The sequence below is a fragment of the Pseudopipra pipra genome, chromosome 24 (genome assembly GCF_036250125.1).
Source record: "Pseudopipra pipra isolate bDixPip1 chromosome 24, bDixPip1.hap1, whole genome shotgun sequence".
In the NCBI taxonomy this organism is placed as follows: domain Eukaryota; kingdom Metazoa; phylum Chordata; class Aves; order Passeriformes; family Pipridae; genus Pseudopipra; species Pseudopipra pipra.
In genome coordinates, this window is record NC_087572.1 from 756720 (window position 1) to 775614 (window position 18895).

General features: G+C 61.6%; 1 protein-coding gene across 3 annotated transcripts in view; it reads left to right on the forward strand.

Moving 5' to 3' along the window:
* Positions 1–18862, forward strand: part of CSF3R (colony stimulating factor 3 receptor) — a 61085-nt gene extending 42223 nt beyond the window's left edge. Inside the window, exons 2-17 of one of the 3 annotated variants that reach the window (XM_064635509.1) lie at positions 5859–5981; positions 13487–13582; positions 13866–14165; positions 14248–14371; positions 14464–14633; positions 15332–15486; positions 15667–15820; positions 15900–15997; positions 16089–16302; positions 16464–16652; positions 16883–16984; positions 17263–17409; positions 17582–17722; positions 17842–17932; positions 18099–18180; positions 18348–18862. In XM_064635509.1, coding sequence (XP_064491579.1) covers positions 13513–13582; positions 13866–14165; positions 14248–14371; positions 14464–14633; positions 15332–15486; positions 15667–15820; positions 15900–15997; positions 16089–16302; positions 16464–16652; positions 16883–16984; positions 17263–17409; positions 17582–17722; positions 17842–17932; positions 18099–18180; positions 18348–18725 — 2415 coding nt within the window. In that variant the 5' untranslated portion in view covers positions 5859–5981; positions 13487–13512 and the 3' untranslated portion in view covers positions 18726–18862. Of the gene's footprint in view, positions 1–5858; positions 5982–12285; positions 12718–13486; positions 13583–13865; positions 14166–14247; positions 14372–14463; positions 14634–15331; positions 15487–15666; positions 15821–15899; positions 15998–16088; positions 16303–16463; positions 16653–16882; positions 16985–17262; positions 17410–17581; positions 17723–17841; positions 17933–18098; positions 18181–18347 lie in introns of those variants that run through there. The other 2 variants (XM_064635507.1, XM_064635508.1) reach the window with 2 other exon arrangements.
* The last annotated feature ends 33 nt before the right edge of the window (positions 18863–18895 follow it).

Below are 18895 nucleotides of genomic sequence, written 5' to 3' on the forward strand. Positions count from 1 at the left end.
CTCGGAGGTGATGGAAGTGTTTGTGCCCCCTCTGCTCTGCTGCCGACCCCCCTGGGACTCCCCAGGCCCAGCCTAAGGGGAGGGGAGGGGTGTCAGGCTTTGACTTCTCCCCATAGTGAATAAACGTCGCGTGCTTTTCACGACCCCTGGTCTGCTCTGATTCCCCCCTTACTCCTGGAACGTTCCCTGGCTCCTCTGACAAAGGCATTTTACGAGATGGACCTGTCCTGTCTCCTGCTGTAAAAACAGTGATCGAGGGTGGCACATGGGACCCCCCTCACCGTGGGGAACCCCCGTGAGAATGGGGCTCCCCAGCCACTGCCACACCGGGGAACCCTCCACAAGCCCAAGGCTGTAATCCCTCCTGAAGCACCTCGGTAATGAGAGGATTAACCAGGCATCCACCTCGTGCCAGGCTGAGTCTGAGAATTCCGGTGGGAATCCTGGTGCCCTCCCACATTTCCCTCCCCCGGAGGGATTTTGCTCCTCCTGCCCCGCATCAGGATGCTCCTCTGCTCCCAGCTGCACTCCAGCCCCGGGTCGTGCCAAGCCCAAGCCCCTGTTAATGAGCAGCCCCCCATTTCCAGCCCTCTCTGAGCCCCGTGGGGAGATGTTGGTGGGCAGGACACTTTTGCTCAGCAGTTCTGCAGGACACCTGCAAATACGTGGAGGCTCCAAAATCCAAAGGCACAGACTATCCCCAAACTAATCCCTCCTGTTTTGAACCATCACCCCTCAGGCTCAGCCCCCTGTCCCTGGTCCCCAGCAGGATGTCCCTGGACACGTCCCCAGCCGCTGCCCGAGGGCTCCCTCAGGGGGCCAAGGGATGGTCCTGCTGCTTCCAGCATCCCTTTCCCACCTCTCTCTCCGTCCCCTCCGCCCTGGCCCTGCAGTGACACAACATCTTCCCACAGCCCCCGGCTCTGCCTCCAGCACAGACATTGCTTCTAATGATGTGCAAACTGGATTAGGATCCAGCGATCAATCAGGGGCTCAACTCCTCGGTGAGAGGAGCTGGTGGCTCTTTGTGCAGGGGCAGGAGCTGCAGAGCAGGGAGGGAGGGAAGGCTGCAGCCTGGCCGGGCCCTGCCCGGGCGCCAGACAGGCAGGGATTGATTTGGGATTGTTTCTGTGCAGCAGGCGATCCAACAATCAGATATATTTCTCTTGCAGGTCTGAGTGCAGAGCTCTATTATTCATACTCTGGCTCTAAGTTATAGCCAGTGTCGTGTCGAATGTACCAATTCCAGCAGCTTTAATGGAGTTGGCCTCTGCACCCCTCGCCAAACGGCAGCTGATATTTTCTGCCCACGTCAGTCGTATCTACGAGGGGAAAATATCGAGTGCTCCCTGTGGCTCCTGTTCCGGCGCGTGGGGAGGGAGGGAGCTTTCCTGGCCGCGGTGACGCCGCCTGTGCCACGTGTGCCAGCGGGCACGAGGCCGGGCACGTGTGGCTCCTGGCACAGCCAGAGCCCAGCATCCCACACGGAGCACACCAGGGCCACGGGGCACCACAGGCACCTCTGGGTGACCAACCAGGGATCCTGGGCGGCCCCAGAGGGGCAGAGCCTGCCTTGCCCTTTGCCCACCTGTTCGCTGCCCAATGGGCAGTGCAGCCTGCCACAGCTGTGTTGGGGTGACAAGAGGCAGGACCTCCCTGGGAAGGCTGGGCAGGGAGCACCCACAGCGGGATGGAGGGTGCAAGGTGGGAGATGCAGGATGCAGGATGCAGGATGCAGGATGCAGGATGCTCACTTCCAGCCCCCACTCACTCCTCAGCCTCTCTCACCTGTGCCAGGTGCTGCACCTGGGGCCAGTGAAACACCTGAACGGGTGGGGAGAAACCTTTAAATTCTGCCACTAAGAAGCCCAAGTTTTCCCCTGAGCTGCTCCTTCTGCCTCCTCTTCCTCCTGCCCCAGCCCTGGGGAAGCTGCAGTGCTGGTGAGTGTCGTGTGCTGGGTGTGGGGATGTGGGGAGGAAACACTTCCCACGGCTGGGAGCACCCTCCAGAGAGGCAGTGGAGCAGGGCTGCCCCTTGGGATGAGGGAAGCAGGGTGGGCTGTGCCCAGGGTGCTGCAGGAGCCCCTCACTGTGCTCTCCCTTCCTGCACACCCTGGACTGTGCTGTCTGGAGTGCTCCAGGCAGGCCCTGAGCAGCAGCTCCAGCACCATGAGTGGGCTCAGGGCATGTTCCCATATTCCCTGGAGGGCAAAGGTCCTGTCCACGCTCCAATACTCCCTCTGCAGCTGGGGCAGGGACCCTGTGAACATTCAGTTCATGTCCCACTCCTGCTCAGAGCTCAGCCTTTGGTCCATAATTGAATCACATGTTTTAAACAAGCTTTGATCCCTCGGAAAAGGCAGTTTTCCTGGCTGCCCCCCTCGCCACGGCTCCTGTAAACAACTGGCAATCTGCCCACCTCCTAATTTTGGTAACTAATTACCTCTCGTTATCTTGCATCAGGCCGGTAGCCAGCATGTCACTAAGTGATTAATACAACACACACAGCAGCATGGAGCTGCATCTTTCATTCAGCACCAGAGTTATCCTGTTTGCCCTCTCCTTGTTCAGCTTAATAAAATGGTGAGAAAAGCAGGAAATGCCAGGGATCCGTATTTGCTGTTGGATGAGCAGCTGGGAAGGCAAAGGCACAAAGGGCTGGGCCAGGATCTTCTGGGGGCAGGAGAACTGGCTCTGAGGAGTTTATAATCAAGGTTTTATACACAGGAGCCTCTAGTGGGCTTGTAAATCCTCTGACCTCTGCATAACCAGTGCAGCCTGTGGCCTGCTGACACCCTGCAGGAGGGTTTCTAAACCTAAAGGTCTTGACCCACAAAAAGAAAAATTTCCAGAAGAAGAAGAAATTTTTCTTTATTTGCTCTCCACAGTTTTTTTCCCCACAGCTTCTCCCATGTGGCCGGGAAGGACCCACTTCCACCCTGTCCCATTGCTCAGCACGTGGCTGGTCATGGGGAGTGTGCACTGAGGCAAGAAATTAAATTAAGGGGGCTTAATTTTGATGCTACTCAGAAGAGCCTGAGCAGAGGCACCAACCTTGCTCCCAAAAGCCAAAAGGACCAGTTTGTTACCCCGATTTGTCCCATTCCATCTGGGCCAGCCTGTGGCAGGAGCACTGCTCTGTCACCTTGGCAGGGCTGCTGGGGGTGGGTGGGCTTGGTGGGAGAAAGCACTGGGTCAGTGGTCTGGGGTGAGTGGGCAGCTGCTGGGGGCAGGTTTGGGGGGTTTGGGGCTCAGTCCCCTCCTTGCCCTGAGCTCAGCTCCCAGCTCCTCCTGCCAGCAAGGGCAGGAGAGCACTTACACTAATGAGGAATTCAGCACTGACACCTTTTAATTCCCCAAATGATTAACTTGCAGCAGATTAGAGCTGAGATGGCTATTTAATTAACAGACATGTCAAGCTTGCTTATGAGTCATTAAAAAAACCCCACCCTAATGATTGACTCGTTAGAACGGAAGAAATCAATTAGATTTTTTTTTTTTTTATTCCTCCTTTGAAGTTTTTGGCTTCAGCTGAAAGGATGAAGAAAGGATGCTGGGATTCAGTGGAGCTTTATCCTTTACAGAGGAGGTTGCAGGAACAGCTTGAGGCGGGGATTTGCAGGGGTTTGGGGTGGCAAGGACTGAACCCTGTCCCAGGATGCAGCAGAGGACAGGAGCAGCCCCTCAGCACTGGGCTGGTTGTGGTGGAAAGCTTCCCTGTCCCCTCTTGATCCCCACATTCCCTCCTCCAGGGCCAAGTTCCAGGTGTCTCACTGCCCCTTCCCAAAGCCTCCTCCCCTGAACTGCCTGGCTCCGATGGTGGCTTTCCCAGAGAGCCTGGAAGTGGGGATGGGAATGGCTGGAGTGGGATGGGGGATACAGGAGGGCTGCCCTGGAGCTGGGGGTGACTCTGGTGCTGCTGGGGGAGGAGGGTTATTGCTGACAGCAGCTGGGTTAGAGATGGATCCTGAAGGTGCCGAGTTCATGATGCATCCGGGGAAAACGCAGCGGGACTTGGGCAGGAAAGGCCCAACCTGAGCAGGAATGGTCTGCTCAGGGCATGGCTGGAGGAGTTCCAGGGCAAAGAGGAACGGGCAGGATTTGGGAGCTGCAGGTGGGAGAGCCTTGAGCTCACTGGGGTCGGGGTGGGGAGGTCCAAGGATCCCCGTGCCCACGTCGGGGTCGGGGCGTGGGCAGTTCCTGCTCCCCAGGGAGAGCCCACGAGGGGTTAAATGCCTTTCTGACACACAATTATGAATTGCTGTCTGCAGAGGCTGACTTAATGCACAGAAACTCTGATTGCTCAAGTTGTAGATTGCCTCTTGACATTAATTACTATGTAAATCCTGCAGATGAACATTGTCAGCTGATGAGTGGCAAGGCTCACTCCAGCCCATCTCCCAGCAGCGCTGGCTGCAGGAGTTGCCATAGCGATTTTTTCCTCTTGGAAAAAATAATAATAAAATAAACCCCAAACAAACAGCACATCCTTGTGCTCCTGCGAGACACGGGTGCTCTCCCTGCTGATCCCAAGGCCTTGGGTGGACCCCACTGGGGCAGGAGCTGAAGTTGCATTTTGACCTGTTGGTGGGTTTAACACTCTTTAAGTGCTTGTCTGGCTCATCAAAGTGCTTCATGTCTATAACAGGCCTGGATGACCACGCTGGGGAGATGATCCTGCACCACACAGGAGCTGCCTGGCTCCTGCTCCCTCACTTTTGGTCACTCTGTGCCTCCCTCGTGCCACTGGGCACAGTCCCTGAGGGCAGTGTGGTGCTTTCGGGGGAGCAGAGCTGCAGCTGCCCCTCTGGGTCTGCTTGAGGAGGAGATTTAATGTTGTCTCAGCCTCTGAAGCCAAACACTGAAAAGGAAAAAACCCTCGTTTTTCACTCGAGATTAAAGATGCATGAGCGGAATCGAGCGGGGCTGCTCACCACGGAGTCAGGGGCTTTGAAGGTGAGCTGAAAGCTCACTACATACATACACTGATAAACTGCCTCAGCTCTCTGGCAGCCACCTTCAAACCCCACTGTCTGGAGGTGCTTTGGACTGGCCCCCCCAGCCCCGTCCTGGCTCAGGTCAGTCCTGGCACTGCCAGGAGGGTGATGGTGCCCCGAGATACCACCGGGGCTGGATCTGCTCTGGCCCAAGACATCCCTGCCAGGGCCCTGCAGTGCCCTCCTGCAGGTCACCCAGCTCCTGGTGGCTGAAATGGGGGTCCCCCAAGCCCCCAGACCTCCCCAAATACCCCTCCTCTCCCAGCACTGAGGCCCAGGATCAGCCCCGGTTCCCCAGGGACAGATGTGAGGCTGGGTGGGCTCCACAGCCCCCTCACCCCCGTGGCCCCCGAGGGAAGTTGCACAACAGAGGCTGTTTATTGCCTTTGAAAGGCAAGAATATGTTTCTCATCCATGTCACACTTCTAAAAACACCAGCCGTGTTGCCCCCGTGCACTAATGAGGGCTGAGGAGCAAGGTCTGTATCATAATGGCTGAGAAACAAGTGCCCCTCACCCGGAGAAGGTGATTGTGTTACTGGCAAAGGACATTAGAAAATGCCTTGTGACACAAAGTGACACCAGTGTCAGGGAGCCTCCAGGGCCCCTGCTCCTGTCACCCTGATTCAATCAGTGGTGTCCTCCCATCCCGTGATGTTCGTGCTGGGGGTGTGGGACCCGGGAGTGGATCAGGGGTGGTTTTGCTCCAGTTCCCGGCAGGGCAGAGGCACTGCCAGACCTGCATCCCACAGGGATGCTCCGCAGGGAATGCCCACTCAGTCCCTGGGATCTTCCCTCAACACAGGGTGGAATGAAAACGTGCCAAACCCCATGGTTTTGACTCTGTGTTTCTCACTTCCAGAAGCCCCAGCCCACGGGAATTCACTGGAGTTCTTGGCTGGAACACCCCTGCCTGGAGCTGGAGCCACCACTGCCCTCCCTGCAGACAGAGCTGCTGCCCAGGGCTCCTGCCTCCCCTCAGCAGGTAATTATGCTCTACTGGGATCTGCAAAATTCATGGCTATAAATTTCCCCACGGGAAGAAGGTGCTGTAACTCACGACGAGCCAAATGCCAAAATGCCACTGAGAAAAGGCCAGAAAGAGCTTTAATTGCCCCAATGAATCAGTGTCATCCCAGGTTTCCAAGACATCACCACTTCACCCCCTGCACACCAGGTCCATTGGCAGCCACAGCTTCTCTGGGCAACCTGTGCCAGGGCCTCCCCACCCTCACAGGGGAGAATTTCTTCCCAATATTTAAACCCACTCTCCTTCAGTTTAAAGCCATGTTCCAGGTGAGGTCCATCCTCAGTTTAGGTCCATCTTGTTGAGGGGTCCAAGCACAGCAGTTGGCACTGGCACAGCTCCTGTTACCCTCACCCCTGGCGTGGGGTCCCGTGGGCTCCCAGAGCCCGGCGGTCAGTGTAGTTAACAACCTTCTTAAAAATTAACTCCCTGGGAAACTTGTTATTCCAGGATTCCAGCCATTAAGGGCTTGTTAATATTTATGAAATAATTAATGGATGCACCTCTGTTCTTTAATAACTCATGTAAAGTTGTGCTGGGGAAGGCGGTACCAGAGCAGCTCAGAGCAGGAGGGGCCCTTAATTATGTATTAAACACACACAGATTTATTACACAAAGTTGTGAAACAATAAAGGCATTTAATTTAAGAAATAACGAGGCAAGTTCTGCTGGCTGGAGGCCTGTGTTAACGAGCTAACTGGCTGTAGAGCTCTGCTCCAAGGAAAAGCTTTTACAGGGAGGTCTGTAAATGGGGAGATTCGGTGCTCACCACGGTGGGTGTTGGGAAGGGCAGGCACACACACAAACATACACACACACAAAGCTTTTCTGGGAGCTTTCCCACTTCCAGCTCCTCTCCATCAGCACAAGATGCTCCTTTGCTCCAGGGACCCCCGTGGAGCTGCCCCCAGGGTGGGCTGGGGGTCTCTGGGGCAGGGCTGGAGGCAGCAGCACACACACAGACTCCTGCCCAAACAATGATCTATATTTTCAATTTTCCAAAAGATTATGTTTTCATCTTAAAAGATGTTGTCTCCTGCTTTTTGACCTGAATAAAGTGAAAGATAATAGAATCCAGATGAAATATATATCTACATTAATCTTACACAGGGAGAGCTTTGTGCAGCTTCCAGGTGCTGTGGCAGGAGCAGATCCAGTTGCAATCAGATGCTCATCTGGGTCTGAGTGATTCCCACTCTGATTTAACGGGATTAAGCCCTGCTGGGGGATGCAGCCAGTCCTGGGGTGGGAGGCACAGCTGCCTCCAGGGAGGGGGTGGAAGAGCTCAGAGGTGCATTTCCCCAGGACAGGGCTGTGGGGGGAGGTGTGTGACCCCGTGTCACGGCCAGAGGTGACACTGGGGGTGTGATGGAACCTCTGCTCCAGGCTGGGGCCCGTGGATGCTGCTGTGCTGGGCAGGGTGGTGCTGTGCTGGGCAGGGTGGTGCTGTGCTGGGCAGGGTGGTGCTGTGCTGGGCAGGGTGGTGCTGTACTGGGCAGGATGGTGCTGTGCTGGGCAGGGTGGTGCTGTGCTGGGCAGAGTGGTGCTGTGCTGGGCAGGATGGTGCTGTACTGGGCAGGATGGTGCTGTACTGGGCAGGATGATGTTGTGCTGGGCAGGGTGGTGCTGTGCTGGGCAGGGTGGTGCTGTGCTGGGCAGGGTGGTGCTGTGCTGGGCAGGGTGGTGCTGTGCTGGGCAGGGTGGTGCTGTGATGGGCAGGGTGGTGCTGTGATGGGCAGGGTGGTGCTGTACTGGGCAGGATGGTGCTGTGCTGTGCTGGGCAGGGTGGTGCTGTGCTGGGCAGGGTGGTGCTGTGCTGTGCTGGGCAGGATGGTGTTGTGCTGGGCAGGGTGATGCTGTGCTGGGCAGGGTGATGCTGTGCTGGGCAGGATGGTGCTGTGCTGGGCAGGGTGGTGCTGTGCTGGGCAGGGTGGTGTTGTGCTGGGCAGGATGCTGCTGGCTGGGCCAGATTATGCCAGCTCAGCACTGGGACAGGCACTTTCACAGTGGATTTTGGCAGCTGCTGGGAGCTCCTGAGGGCTGCCCTGGCCCCAGCTGGGTTACCTGTGAGCTGCCACCTCGGTGCAGCAGAGAGGATTCACTTTGCTTTGTATCTCCTCGTGTTCCTCCTGCAATTTGCATTTCAAAGCCTCTCCCTTCCTCCCTGTGTCCTGGACAGGCCCGGTGCAGTCGCAGGCACTCCTGTCCCACAGTGGCACAGGGCCAGGGTGAGGGGCACAGCACAGGACAGGCTCCCCCAGCCCTGATCCCAGAGCCAGGCACGGCGGGGGTTCCAGCTGCAGCCAGAGAGGGCCAGGAGAAGGAGAGGGAGAAATTGGATTCAGAGGCAGCAAACGCAGCTCCCCAGAATGGATGTACATTTTCATTATACGCTGAGTAATTGGTGGTAATACAAGAGATATGGGCAGTATCATTATAGACCAGGCTGTGCTGGAGATGGATTATCATCATCTGTCATTATCTGGGCTTCCTTGTGGCTGCTAAAATTGTAGAACATGATTTTAATAACCCTGGAAGGCAAGAATCATTTTTCTTTTGTCATTTAACAACTTGGCCTCATTCACTGATACCTTTAAATAAGAAGGGGGGGATTAATTTCTAGTGGGATAAATGCAGACCTGCTTGTTTCCTCCTCTCTTCATCTGCAAAGGGGCCCCGGTGAGGCCTGACAGCTTTCAAGGAAATTGCGGATAATGGGGACGGGATGTCAGCGGGAGCAGGGGCACAGGAGCACCCGGAGCACCCTGTGCCCCCCAGGCAGAGCACTGGCAGTGCTGGGAACCACAGCCTGAGCCTCGAGGGGTTTGGGGCGAGAGATGGGGGCAATATCAGAGCTCAGTCCCCTCTCACAGGCACAGCCCCGGAGCCGGGGGAGCTGCGTCACTCCCGACCCCCCCAGCACCGCCGGGGCTCCTGACAGTGTCTCATTGTCACTGCTCTTGGCCACGGAGCCAGCCAGCAGCAGGAGAGGGACAAATCAAATTACAAGGCAGCTAATGAAAATAATGAGGAATAAAACACTTTTGGAGGCCGCTTGGTTGGGTTCCTATTTCCTCGAGTCACTGGCTCTGAGCGGGGATGTTTAGAGCCTCTCGGAGCAGACATTCATTGCCTTTGTGATTAGCTCAATTGACCGTGCAGTTCTTGCTCTCACAGATCCCAGCAGAGGCAGAGGAGAGGTGCCAGCTCCGAGCTGGGCTCCCACCCCACGGCTCAAGCACCCGGAGCCCCCCTGTGCCTTCCAGGGGCCTGGCACTGGCAGCGTGTCCCAGGGTGGCAGGGACAGAGAAAGAGGGGGGTTCCCCTGATCAGCACAGCCAAGATGGGGGAGCAGGAGCAAGGGGGGGATCATTTGAAAGGGCTTTGCCCCTTTTCCATGCAATGTTCCAGCCACAAGCAGCTGCTGGCACCTGCCTGGGCTGGCGGCCCCCACCCGCCACTATTGACTCTGAGTAAATAATTCCCAGGTATCCTTTTCTCCAGATGAAAGCCGATTTTTTTCTATTATTGTCAGAGGTGTTTATTAGAGCAGAAAAATAATAGTGCTGTGCTTGCAGCCTGATTGCTGGGAAGTGTCAGGAGGGGCCACCGGCAGCTGGGATCAGACTCAGAGGTGCTGCCTGGCACTGTGGGCATGGGGTGGGGGCAAAAACCCCCCTGCCCTGGTGGTTTGGTGGGGCACAGCATCAAAGGGAGATTTCTTTTCAGCAATGGCAGAAGGAGAAGATGCTCCACGGGCTCTGGAGTGTCTCAGCAGAAAGGAGTGGGAATTTCCAGGAGTGGCAGGGGATGAGGTGCTGGCACAGGGCTGGGCCATCGGATGTGGGGAGGTTCCTCCACCACAGGTACCTGGGCAGCAGAGCCAGGAGTTCAGGGACAGGCAAGGGGTAGGTGTGCCCATGGGAGATCTCTCCCTCTCACCCTGCACCCGTTGGATCACTCTGCCCTGGCATCCCTTTGGTGTCTCACAGATTAGAGATGAATAATGGCAGCTCATCTCTCCCTCCTCCCCCTCCCCATGCCCACCAGGGCCTCCCCAGATCTGCCACGCAGAAATTAATCCTCCTGCCTCATTAATTGCAGGAATGTGTTGGGAGCTGTTCAAGGTCAGCCCCCCACCATTAATCCTCTCCAATTTGCAGCCTCCTCCCTGGGGAGGAGCTGGTGGTGGCACAGGGCAGGGATGAGCACAGGGGCATCCCTGGGGTTTGGGAGACCAGAGCCTGCAGACAAAGGAGAGTCCCAGCTGGGCTCCCATCCCTGGAGCAGCTCTGTGCTGGCAGCCTGGGCTCCCCACGTTCCCCTGTGTCCCCCTGTGCTGCTGTCCCGAGTCGAGGGTCCCGTCCTGACCACGTCTGCCCACCCATGGGGCAGCTTAGCAGGGAGCCCTCTGCTCCCTCCCCTCTGCTGGCAGCTGAGCAGGGGGTTTGTGTGAATTAATCATATTGAGCAGCAATTAACCAGCTCTCCTCATCCATTAGAGACTGCAGCAGCTTTTGCACTTAGATCTTGCATCTTACATGACTGGCAATATTTTATTTTTTTAGGGAATAAAAAGAAGAAAGGGAAAAGCCCTTGGGGGGGCTGGTTCTGGCTGCCAGCAGAGCTGATACACACCAGGAATGTACTTTATTCTGCTTAATAGCAATGATCCACCCAGCAGGGATGGAGTCAGGAGCACTGGCAACACGGAGGCAGCTGAGACCACCCCCCCCAGCATTGAATGTGGGGCTGCTGCCTGTAGATTGTGACCAGAGCTGTCCCTGGGGTCTGGCCTTGTCCATGGGCTGCTGCCCAGTGCCAGCAGTCCCCATCCCACGCTCTGCAACCCAGGAAAAGCCCCACGGCCGCTTCCCCTTTTCCCCTTCCCCCTCGCCCGACGGCCTTGGACTTGGGAGGCTCCTGTGCCATGGCCTGGGAGCCCACTGCCCCCCCCCCCCCCACCCCAAAACCTGCCTCATGAGCCCCCCCCCCTCCAAACCGTGCTCCCCGTGCTATCCCACACCATGGCCTGTGTCCCCCCTGCCTCTGCACAGCCACAGCCTCACCGTGGGACCCTCGGCCTTCATCCCAGGCTTTGCCCCTGGCAGCCCCCTCCTCATGCACCCTCCTGCCCCCGGGCTGGCCAGGCCCCCAGCTCTGGCTGCAGGGGCTCTGCAGGGATGGGACCCTGTGCCCTCCCTCATCCCCCGTCCCATCCCAGGGCTTGTGAGGGTGACTCAGAGCTGAAGGGGAACCGAGAGCAGTGCCACGGAGGCAGGGCCGCTCCATCCCTGCTCCCAGGGCACGTTGGCACGCTCGGAGCCTCCCGGGACGGGCCCTTTCCCTGTGGAGCAGGGATGGGGTGAGGCCGGGGGCAGGTGGGATCCCAGCATGGACCCCGTGGGGGCCCCACGGGCGGTGGGCGGTGTCCAGCTGGGTGTTTGCAGCTACGCCCTCAGTTCCCAGGAGATGCCCACGTCTCCATGGCTACCCACGGCTATTCCTGCTCGCCTGGTAAACACCCTGCGCTTCCTCCCAAATACTGGGGTTGCTCCACCCCAGGGGGATGGTGCAAGGGCAGCTCCCCCAGCCCAGGCCAGTGGTGGGCATCGACCCCATGGCCCAGCCCAGGGTGCTGAGCCCCCACCCCTGCCAGCAGCACAGCCCCCTCTGGGCAGGGCAGATTTGGGGGAAAATGCCTTTGCTTGGACTGTGGGAGCTGTGAGGTCGGTGGTCAGAGCCCCCAGCCACCCCCTTCCAGCTCTGTGGGAGGCAGTGCCAGATCTTCCCCCACCCCAGGGCACTCTGCTCCCAGGGGCTGTGCTGGACCCCAGTTTTTGGCAGTGTGGGGCTGCGTGAGCTCTGTAACGTACCATGGAGGTGACGCACAGCCCCGACCCTGGAGTAAACAGCAGTTTGCACAACAGCCGCCGTGCTTGCGAAGGCTGTGAGTGCGTGGTGGGTTGGGCAACCCCCTGGTTACCCCCCATGGCAGCCCCATCCCTCCAGACATGGGGGTCCCTCAGGGGCAGTGAGCCCCCTGGGCGAGGAGCTGCTGGAATAACCTGCGTAAATGGTTGGCACTGGGAGCACTGGTGGGAAGGTTGGGTCATGGGCTGCCCTTGGGCATCTTGGGGGTCCCCTCACTCTGGGGCAAGCTGGAGCACATGCACATGGGCACAGACACGGGCTGGGGGCTGTGAGCTGCACCCAGGCAGCACCACATCACAGTGGCAGCCACAGCTGGGTTTGCCTCCTGCTCCTTGAGGCCCACGTCCCCAGCCCATGTCCCCCTGCGGGACCTGTCCCCAAAGTCCACCACCGTGTCTCCCAGCCCAGCCTGGTGGCCCCGGGGCAGTAGCAGTGAGGAGCTGGTCCAGGTCCGGCCGCTGGAGCGGGCAGGGTGGGGGCTGGCGCCGCTCGGGATGTCTGTGTGCCCTGGGCTTTCCTGCCTGCGGCAGCGAGGGGGTCGCAGCCTTCAGGGAAGTGTTTTGCAATCACCTTCTTCAGAGCGTCACAGCAATTAACGGCCCTGGTTTTGAGGAACTAACGGGGAAAGCAGCATGTTAGCAAACAGGCTGAGCACGGCCAGCCGCCGGCAGCCCGAGCCCGGCGCTCGGACCGGGCGGTGAGCGGACACCGGGCACACCGGGCACACCGGGCACGGAGGAGAAGCAGGGATGGGGGCGAGGTAGGGACGACTGCGTGGTGCTCAGGTCCCACTGAGCACCTTGTCTGTGGCTGCTCTGCCCTGTCCCCTGCCTGGGACAAGCCGCACGTGCTGGGTGCTCAGGGGTGGCTGCTGTCCCATTTCCCACACTCGAGTCCCTCATCTCCCCCTGGACGTCGGCTGGGGCTGGGGGGAGGGAACTGCTGTGGGCACCCAGAGCTGGGCACGGCACGGGCAGCCCCTCCTGGGACACGGCGGGGACCCGGCCGGGGCAGAGGATGAGCCGGTGGCCGGGCAGGGACAGAGGCAGGGGCCGCTGGCAGGGCCATTCCCAGCCCCAGGCAGGGGGACAGCGGGGGGCGTGCGCAGGACCCGCAGCTCGGGCTGTGCTGCCGTCGGTCACTCGCTTCCCTCTCCAGCTGATCGCCCTCCGCCGCCCCAGCGCTCACCCGCCCTCAAACCGCAAATCTCTGCCCGGCAGCGGCGGCTGGAGATAACGGAGATAAACTGAGCCCGTGCTGCGGCCGGGCAGGGGGTGCTGTGCCCGGGTGGGAGCGGGGCCGGGGCGGGACCCCCGTCCCAGCGCCTCCGCTGCGCTGCCCACGCCGGCCCCTGCGGGGGCGGCCGAGCCGGGGGCGGAGGTGTCGGAAGGGTTGGGGAGAGGCTGGCGCTGACAGCTGAAGGACATTCTGCTCCGGGAAGCGCCGGGGACGATGGAGCCCGGCTCCTCCAGCCCGCCTCGCCCCCAGCCCTTGCCGACCCCCGGGACGAGCCGCTCTCTCCGTTCCAGGTGATGCCAAAGCCGCGGAGGAGACCATGGCCAGGCGCCGTGCTGGGACAGCCCCCCTGCTCCAGCTCTCCCTGCTCCTGCTCCTCTGCCCGGGCGGTGAGTGGGGCCCGTCCTGTGCTGTCCCACAGCGTGTGCCCCCGCTGTCCCCAGCACCCCGTGCCCATCCTGGCTGGCAGGAAGAGCAGTGGCACAGCGGGCGCAGGCAGGATGGGGCCTGGCACGTGCTGGCAGCTTGCCCAACGCCTGTCTCTTCCTCTCCAGGGCTGGGGGGCCCGTCTGAGGGAAGAGGCTCATCCCTCTGTCCTGCCTGGGCACCAAGAAGCTGAGCTGGCTTTGTCACAGCCGTGCCCAGGATGTGACACGCTTTTCCTGCCTGCAGGGACTCTGGGCTGCGCCTTGGTGGCCGTGGGCTCACCCCTTGTGACCCTGGGCTCGGCCGTCACAGCAACCTGCACCATCCAGAGGGAACTCTGCCAGGGCTTGGAGCAGGGGAAGGTCCGGATCAGCTGGATGCTGGACAACAAGCCCGTGGCTGGGAGCCAGCGCCAGGGCCCGGGGGGCACGGAGGTGTCCGAGCTCACCCTGCCCCAGTTCAACCGCACGCAGGCCAGGCTGTGGTGCTGCGTGGAGTGGAACGGGACCAAGCAGCGCGTGGGCATGGCCGAGATCAGGGCGGGCTGTAAGTGCTGCTGCCACGTGCCACCCTCCTCCCCACCCAGGATGGGCACTTGCTCAGGCTCTTCCCCAACCGCTCTCCCCAGACCCTCCTGCAAAGCCCCTCAACCTCAGCTGTGTCCTGAACCTCGGCGACTACGGGCTGACGTGCCAGTGGGAGCAGGGAGCCGACAGCCACCTCCCCACCAGCGTGGCACTGAAGTGTGCCGGGTAAGCCTCGGGGCCGCGGTCCCCCCGCCAAACCCCTGCCAGCCCCGTCCTCTGCCGGAGGGACCCCGAGCCCACTCCTCTGGCTGCCGCAGGAGCAGAGCCCAGGCGGTGACGGGCTGCACCCCGCGAGGCGGGCACAGCCACTGCACGGTGCCGCGCCCGCTGCTCCAGCTGTACCGGGAGATGGAGATCTGGGTGTCCGTCACCAACGCCCTGGGCACGGCCGAGTCAGAGCATCTCCGCATCGACCCCATGGACGTCGGTGAGTGACAGCACAGGGGCCAGGGAAGCTCGTCAGCGGTGACAGGGGTATTAAAGTGCCATTAAAGCAGGTCGGGGTTTAGGTCACGTTTTCCGGCGGGTTCCGTGATGGATGTCCTGCCGGGATGAATCGGGGCCAGCGCCGCCTTACACGAGCAGCGCGTGCGGCGCGTTATGAGCTGCCGGTTGACCTGCTGCACTCCACAGCTCCTCCAGCAATTGATTACCCATTTATTCAGGAGGTCTATTAATAATGGATCCAGTGCCTATAAACTATTTATAAAAGGAGCCTTTCCAGATGGAGCAGCTTATCCTCCTTGCTCTGGGCCCAGGGAGGGACTGCCCAGGAACCAGCTGAGCCCTCCCATGGCTGTGCCACACTCACCTGTGGGCAGACCCAAATGTGGGGTCTTCCAGACACCAAGCCCCATGAAATCTGTTTTCCCTTCATAGGCATTGATGCAGAGCAGTGCCAGTGCTGCATTCCTGAGCATTGCCCTATCTCAGGCAGGGACATGCACCAGCTCCTGTCCCCTGCCACAAGCTGTTTTCCTAAATGGTTTGGGGTGCTTTCTTGCCATTTCTTGCTGCAGAACCCCAGCTGCAGGTCCTGGCATTAACAAGAGATGCATGTGAGGCCATGGCCCCTGGCTCTGCCCACCATGGCATCTCTCCAGCTCTCTCCTGCTCTTCCTCCAGCCAAGCTGGACCCCCCAACCCTGAGGAACATCCAGTCCATCCCCTTCCAGACCGACTGCGTTGCCCTGGCCTGGGAGGCGGCGCGGGGCACGGAGCACATGGAGCTGCAGTGTGAGCTGCGCTACCGGGCACACGAGGAGCCTGCCTGGATCCTGGTGAGTGCGGCCGGGGCGGTGGGACCAGGCAGGACCGGGACCCTCCCTGCGCTCCCAGCAGTGGGAGCAGCAGGGTGCTCGTGTGGGAGGAGGACAACAAGGTGTCCCCTCACACCCACACCAGGGCCAGCTCCTGCTTGAGGCAGGAGCCAGCACAGCCCTCACTCTGGCTGCCACCAGGTCACTGGCATCGTGGGCCGGGCTGGCACCGCGCAGCGCTGCGGCTTCCTCTTCGGCACACGGTACCACTTCCAGCTGCGCTGCCGGCGCAGCTCAGCACTGGCCTTCTGGAGCGAGTGGAGCCCGGGCAGGAACTACACCACCCACGAGAAAGGTTGGTGCAGTCACCCAGGGGTCCCCTCTGCCGGGCAGGCAGCACAGCGCTGGGGCACGGCCGCGCTGGCCCCTCTCAGCTCCTCCTTTTGCAGCCCCCTCAGGGAAGCTGGACGCGTGGTGGGGGGCTCGGCCGGCCGGGGCAGGGGGGCGGCTGGAGGTGCAGCTGCGCTGGAAGGTGAGCGGGGGCGGGCGGGCACTCGGGGGCTGCAGGGGCATCACCCCGGGGACTGACATCCCCGCAGGGACCAACATCCCCCTGTGCCCAGGCCCCACGGCGGCACGAGGCCAATGGGCAGGTGCTGGGCTACCGTGTCACCCTGAGCCCCAGGAGGAGGGGCAGGGACCCCCCCACCGTCTGCAACACCACCCACACCGAGTGCAACTTCTCGGTGCCCACGGGGACCAGGAGGGTCTATCTCTCAGCCTACAACGCCGCCGGAGAGTCGGCAGCAACCGAGGTTGTCCTCCTGGAGAGGAAAGGTGAGGGCAGTGCCTGAAGCCTCTGTGTGCCCCCCGGGGGGCTCTGCTCCCCCAGACAGGCTGCCATGGGGTGCACAGCCAGGGCGAGGAGCAGGGCTGACTCCAGGGAGTGATGCAGGATGCTCCCGTCTCCCATCATCCCGGCTGCTTGTCCCATGCAGGTGAGCCCCTGGCCGGGCTCTGGGCTGAGCCCGGGGACATCAGCAGCCTCAGGGTGCACTGGGAGGCACCGCCGGCCCCGGTGGCCGCCTATGTCCTGGAGTGGCAGCGGGTGACATCTGAGCCCGGACCCTGCAGCGCCTGCTGGCAGATGGAGCGTGACGGGGCGGCCACCGCAGCCCTCATCCAGTGTAAGTGGGGGTCCCTGCCCTGCCGGGTGTCCCTGCCCCCCTGGTTGGCTGTCCCGGGGGGCTGACACCCATCCTGACCAAACCCTGCCCCGAGCCCTCTCCCCACCCTCCCTCCTTCCCCTGGCTCTGCTCCCAGGGCAGGGTGGGCTGGCTCTGTGGGGCAGCGGTGGCACAGCCGGGGGGTCTCGGCACTGTGCCCCGAGCGCCCGCCCCCCTGCCCTGCATTGCAGATGGCATCGAGCCTTTCCAGCGGTACAACATCTCCCTGTACCCCCTCTACAAGGATGCCGTCGGGATGCCCGTCCACACCGCAGCCTACTCCCAGCAGAGGGGTACGTGTGCCCCCCGGGGCTGCCCCGGGTCCCCCCCGAGCCTCTGCCCTCCTGAAAGGAGGCACAAGTGCTCCCCCGCACAGCCCCAGTTCAGGGGCCATGCCCAAGAGCTCAGCCTGCGGGGCTGGGTTTGGCTCGTCTCTGGAGGTGTTCTCAGCTAACCCACGGTGTGGGCAGGGCCTGATGCCCCCACCTCGGGAGTGGGAGCCCCCCACACCAGTTCCCACCCAAGGCAGCGGCTCTGCTCAGTGCCTGGTGCCTTGTCCTGCTCCTTCCAGCACCGTCCTACGCCCCAAAGCTCCACCTGAGGAGCATCAGCAAGTCAGAGGCCGAGCTGTGCTGGGAGCCACTGCCAGTGGAGGTGCAGAACGGCTTCATCACCAACTACACCATCTTCTGGGCCAACAGCATGGCTGACATGGCCAGTGAGTCCTGACCGTGCCCTCTGTCCTGCCTCCACGTGCTGGGTGTGGGCGTCAGCAGACCCTGTGCCCTCCTCAGACCCTGTGCCCTCCTCAGAGGGGTCGGGTCCTGCCAGCAGAGACCCAAGGGGCTGTGCAGGGGAGGGGATTCCACCACAGCTCTGTGTCCCCCCAGGTGCCACCGTGAATCCCTCTCTCAGCTCCTTTGTCATCCGGGGGCTGAGGCCCTCGACCCTGTACAAGGTGCACATCATGGCATCCACGGCTGCCGGCGGCACCAACGGCACCAGCCTGACCCTGGTGACCACAGTGCTTGGTGAGGGGGCAGCCACGGGGGGAGGGCACCCCCAGACCCCGGGTCCTGCCCTGGCCTCGTGGCCCAGTGCAGCTGACGTTGCCCACCGCAGCTCCCTGTGACCCTGTCCCACTTCCCAGATGACACTGAGATCCAGTTCCTGTTCCTGACCCTGGGGCTGGCCTTTCTCCTGCTCATACTGTTGCTCATCTGCTTCCAGAAGAACGAGAGGTGAGTACCAGGAGCCCTGTCTCGGGCTGGGCTGCCCCAGGAGCCCCTGGACAGGGTGGTCCTGGGAGTGGTGACATCCCACCGTGAGCTTGGCAGGAGCCAGCCCAGCCCCGGGCCCGCCCGTTCCAGCCCCCCTGGCTGAGCACCCTCGTTCCCTGGTCCCCAGAGTGAAGGAGCAGCTCTGGCCCAGCGTCCCTGACCCTGCCAACAGCAGCCTGGGCAAGTGGGTGCCGGCAGTGCTGCCACAGGTGAGCCCGGGGTGGCCGCTCCCCCAGCCCTGCTCCCCACCAGGGCCGCGGTGAGGGGCACCGGGGGCAGGTGGCACCGGGGGCAGGTGGCACCGGGGGCAGGTGGCACCAGGGGCAGGTGGCACTAGGGGCAGGTGGCACCGGCTGTGACCTCCCGCTGTCCCCAGGAGCCGCTCCTGGCCCCCGCCGCCAGGGAGCCCGGCCCGGCCGCCATCTCCACCGTCACCGTGCTGGAAGGGGCCCCGGGGAAGCCGCCGGGGAAGGAGCCCCCCGGGCCGCCCGCCGCCCCCTCGGCGCTGCCCCGGCCCTACGTGCGGCAGGACGGCCCCGGCGAGCCCGTGCAGTACGCGCGGGTGGGCGGCGCGGGGTACCGGGGGCAGCGGCTGCTCCCCGAGCCCGGACCCCGCTTCTACGAGAACCTGCGGGGCCGCGGGGACGGCGCCGGGGACTGGTGGGTCCCCGAGGAGACCCCCGCCAGCTTCCCGCTGCTGCAGGGGCTCCGCCTCGGCGGGGCCGAGGAGCTGCACGAGTGCCGGGCGGACTAGCGCGGGATGGAGCCGGGCAGCGGCACCGGGAATGCCACCGGGGACCCGGGATGCGGGATAACCGCTGCCCGGCTCCATCCCGCACTGTGTCCCCTCCTGTCACCCCTCCGCAATAAACAGGAACGTGCCGAGAACAACCCGGGCGCCTCTGCGGGATCGGGAACCGGATG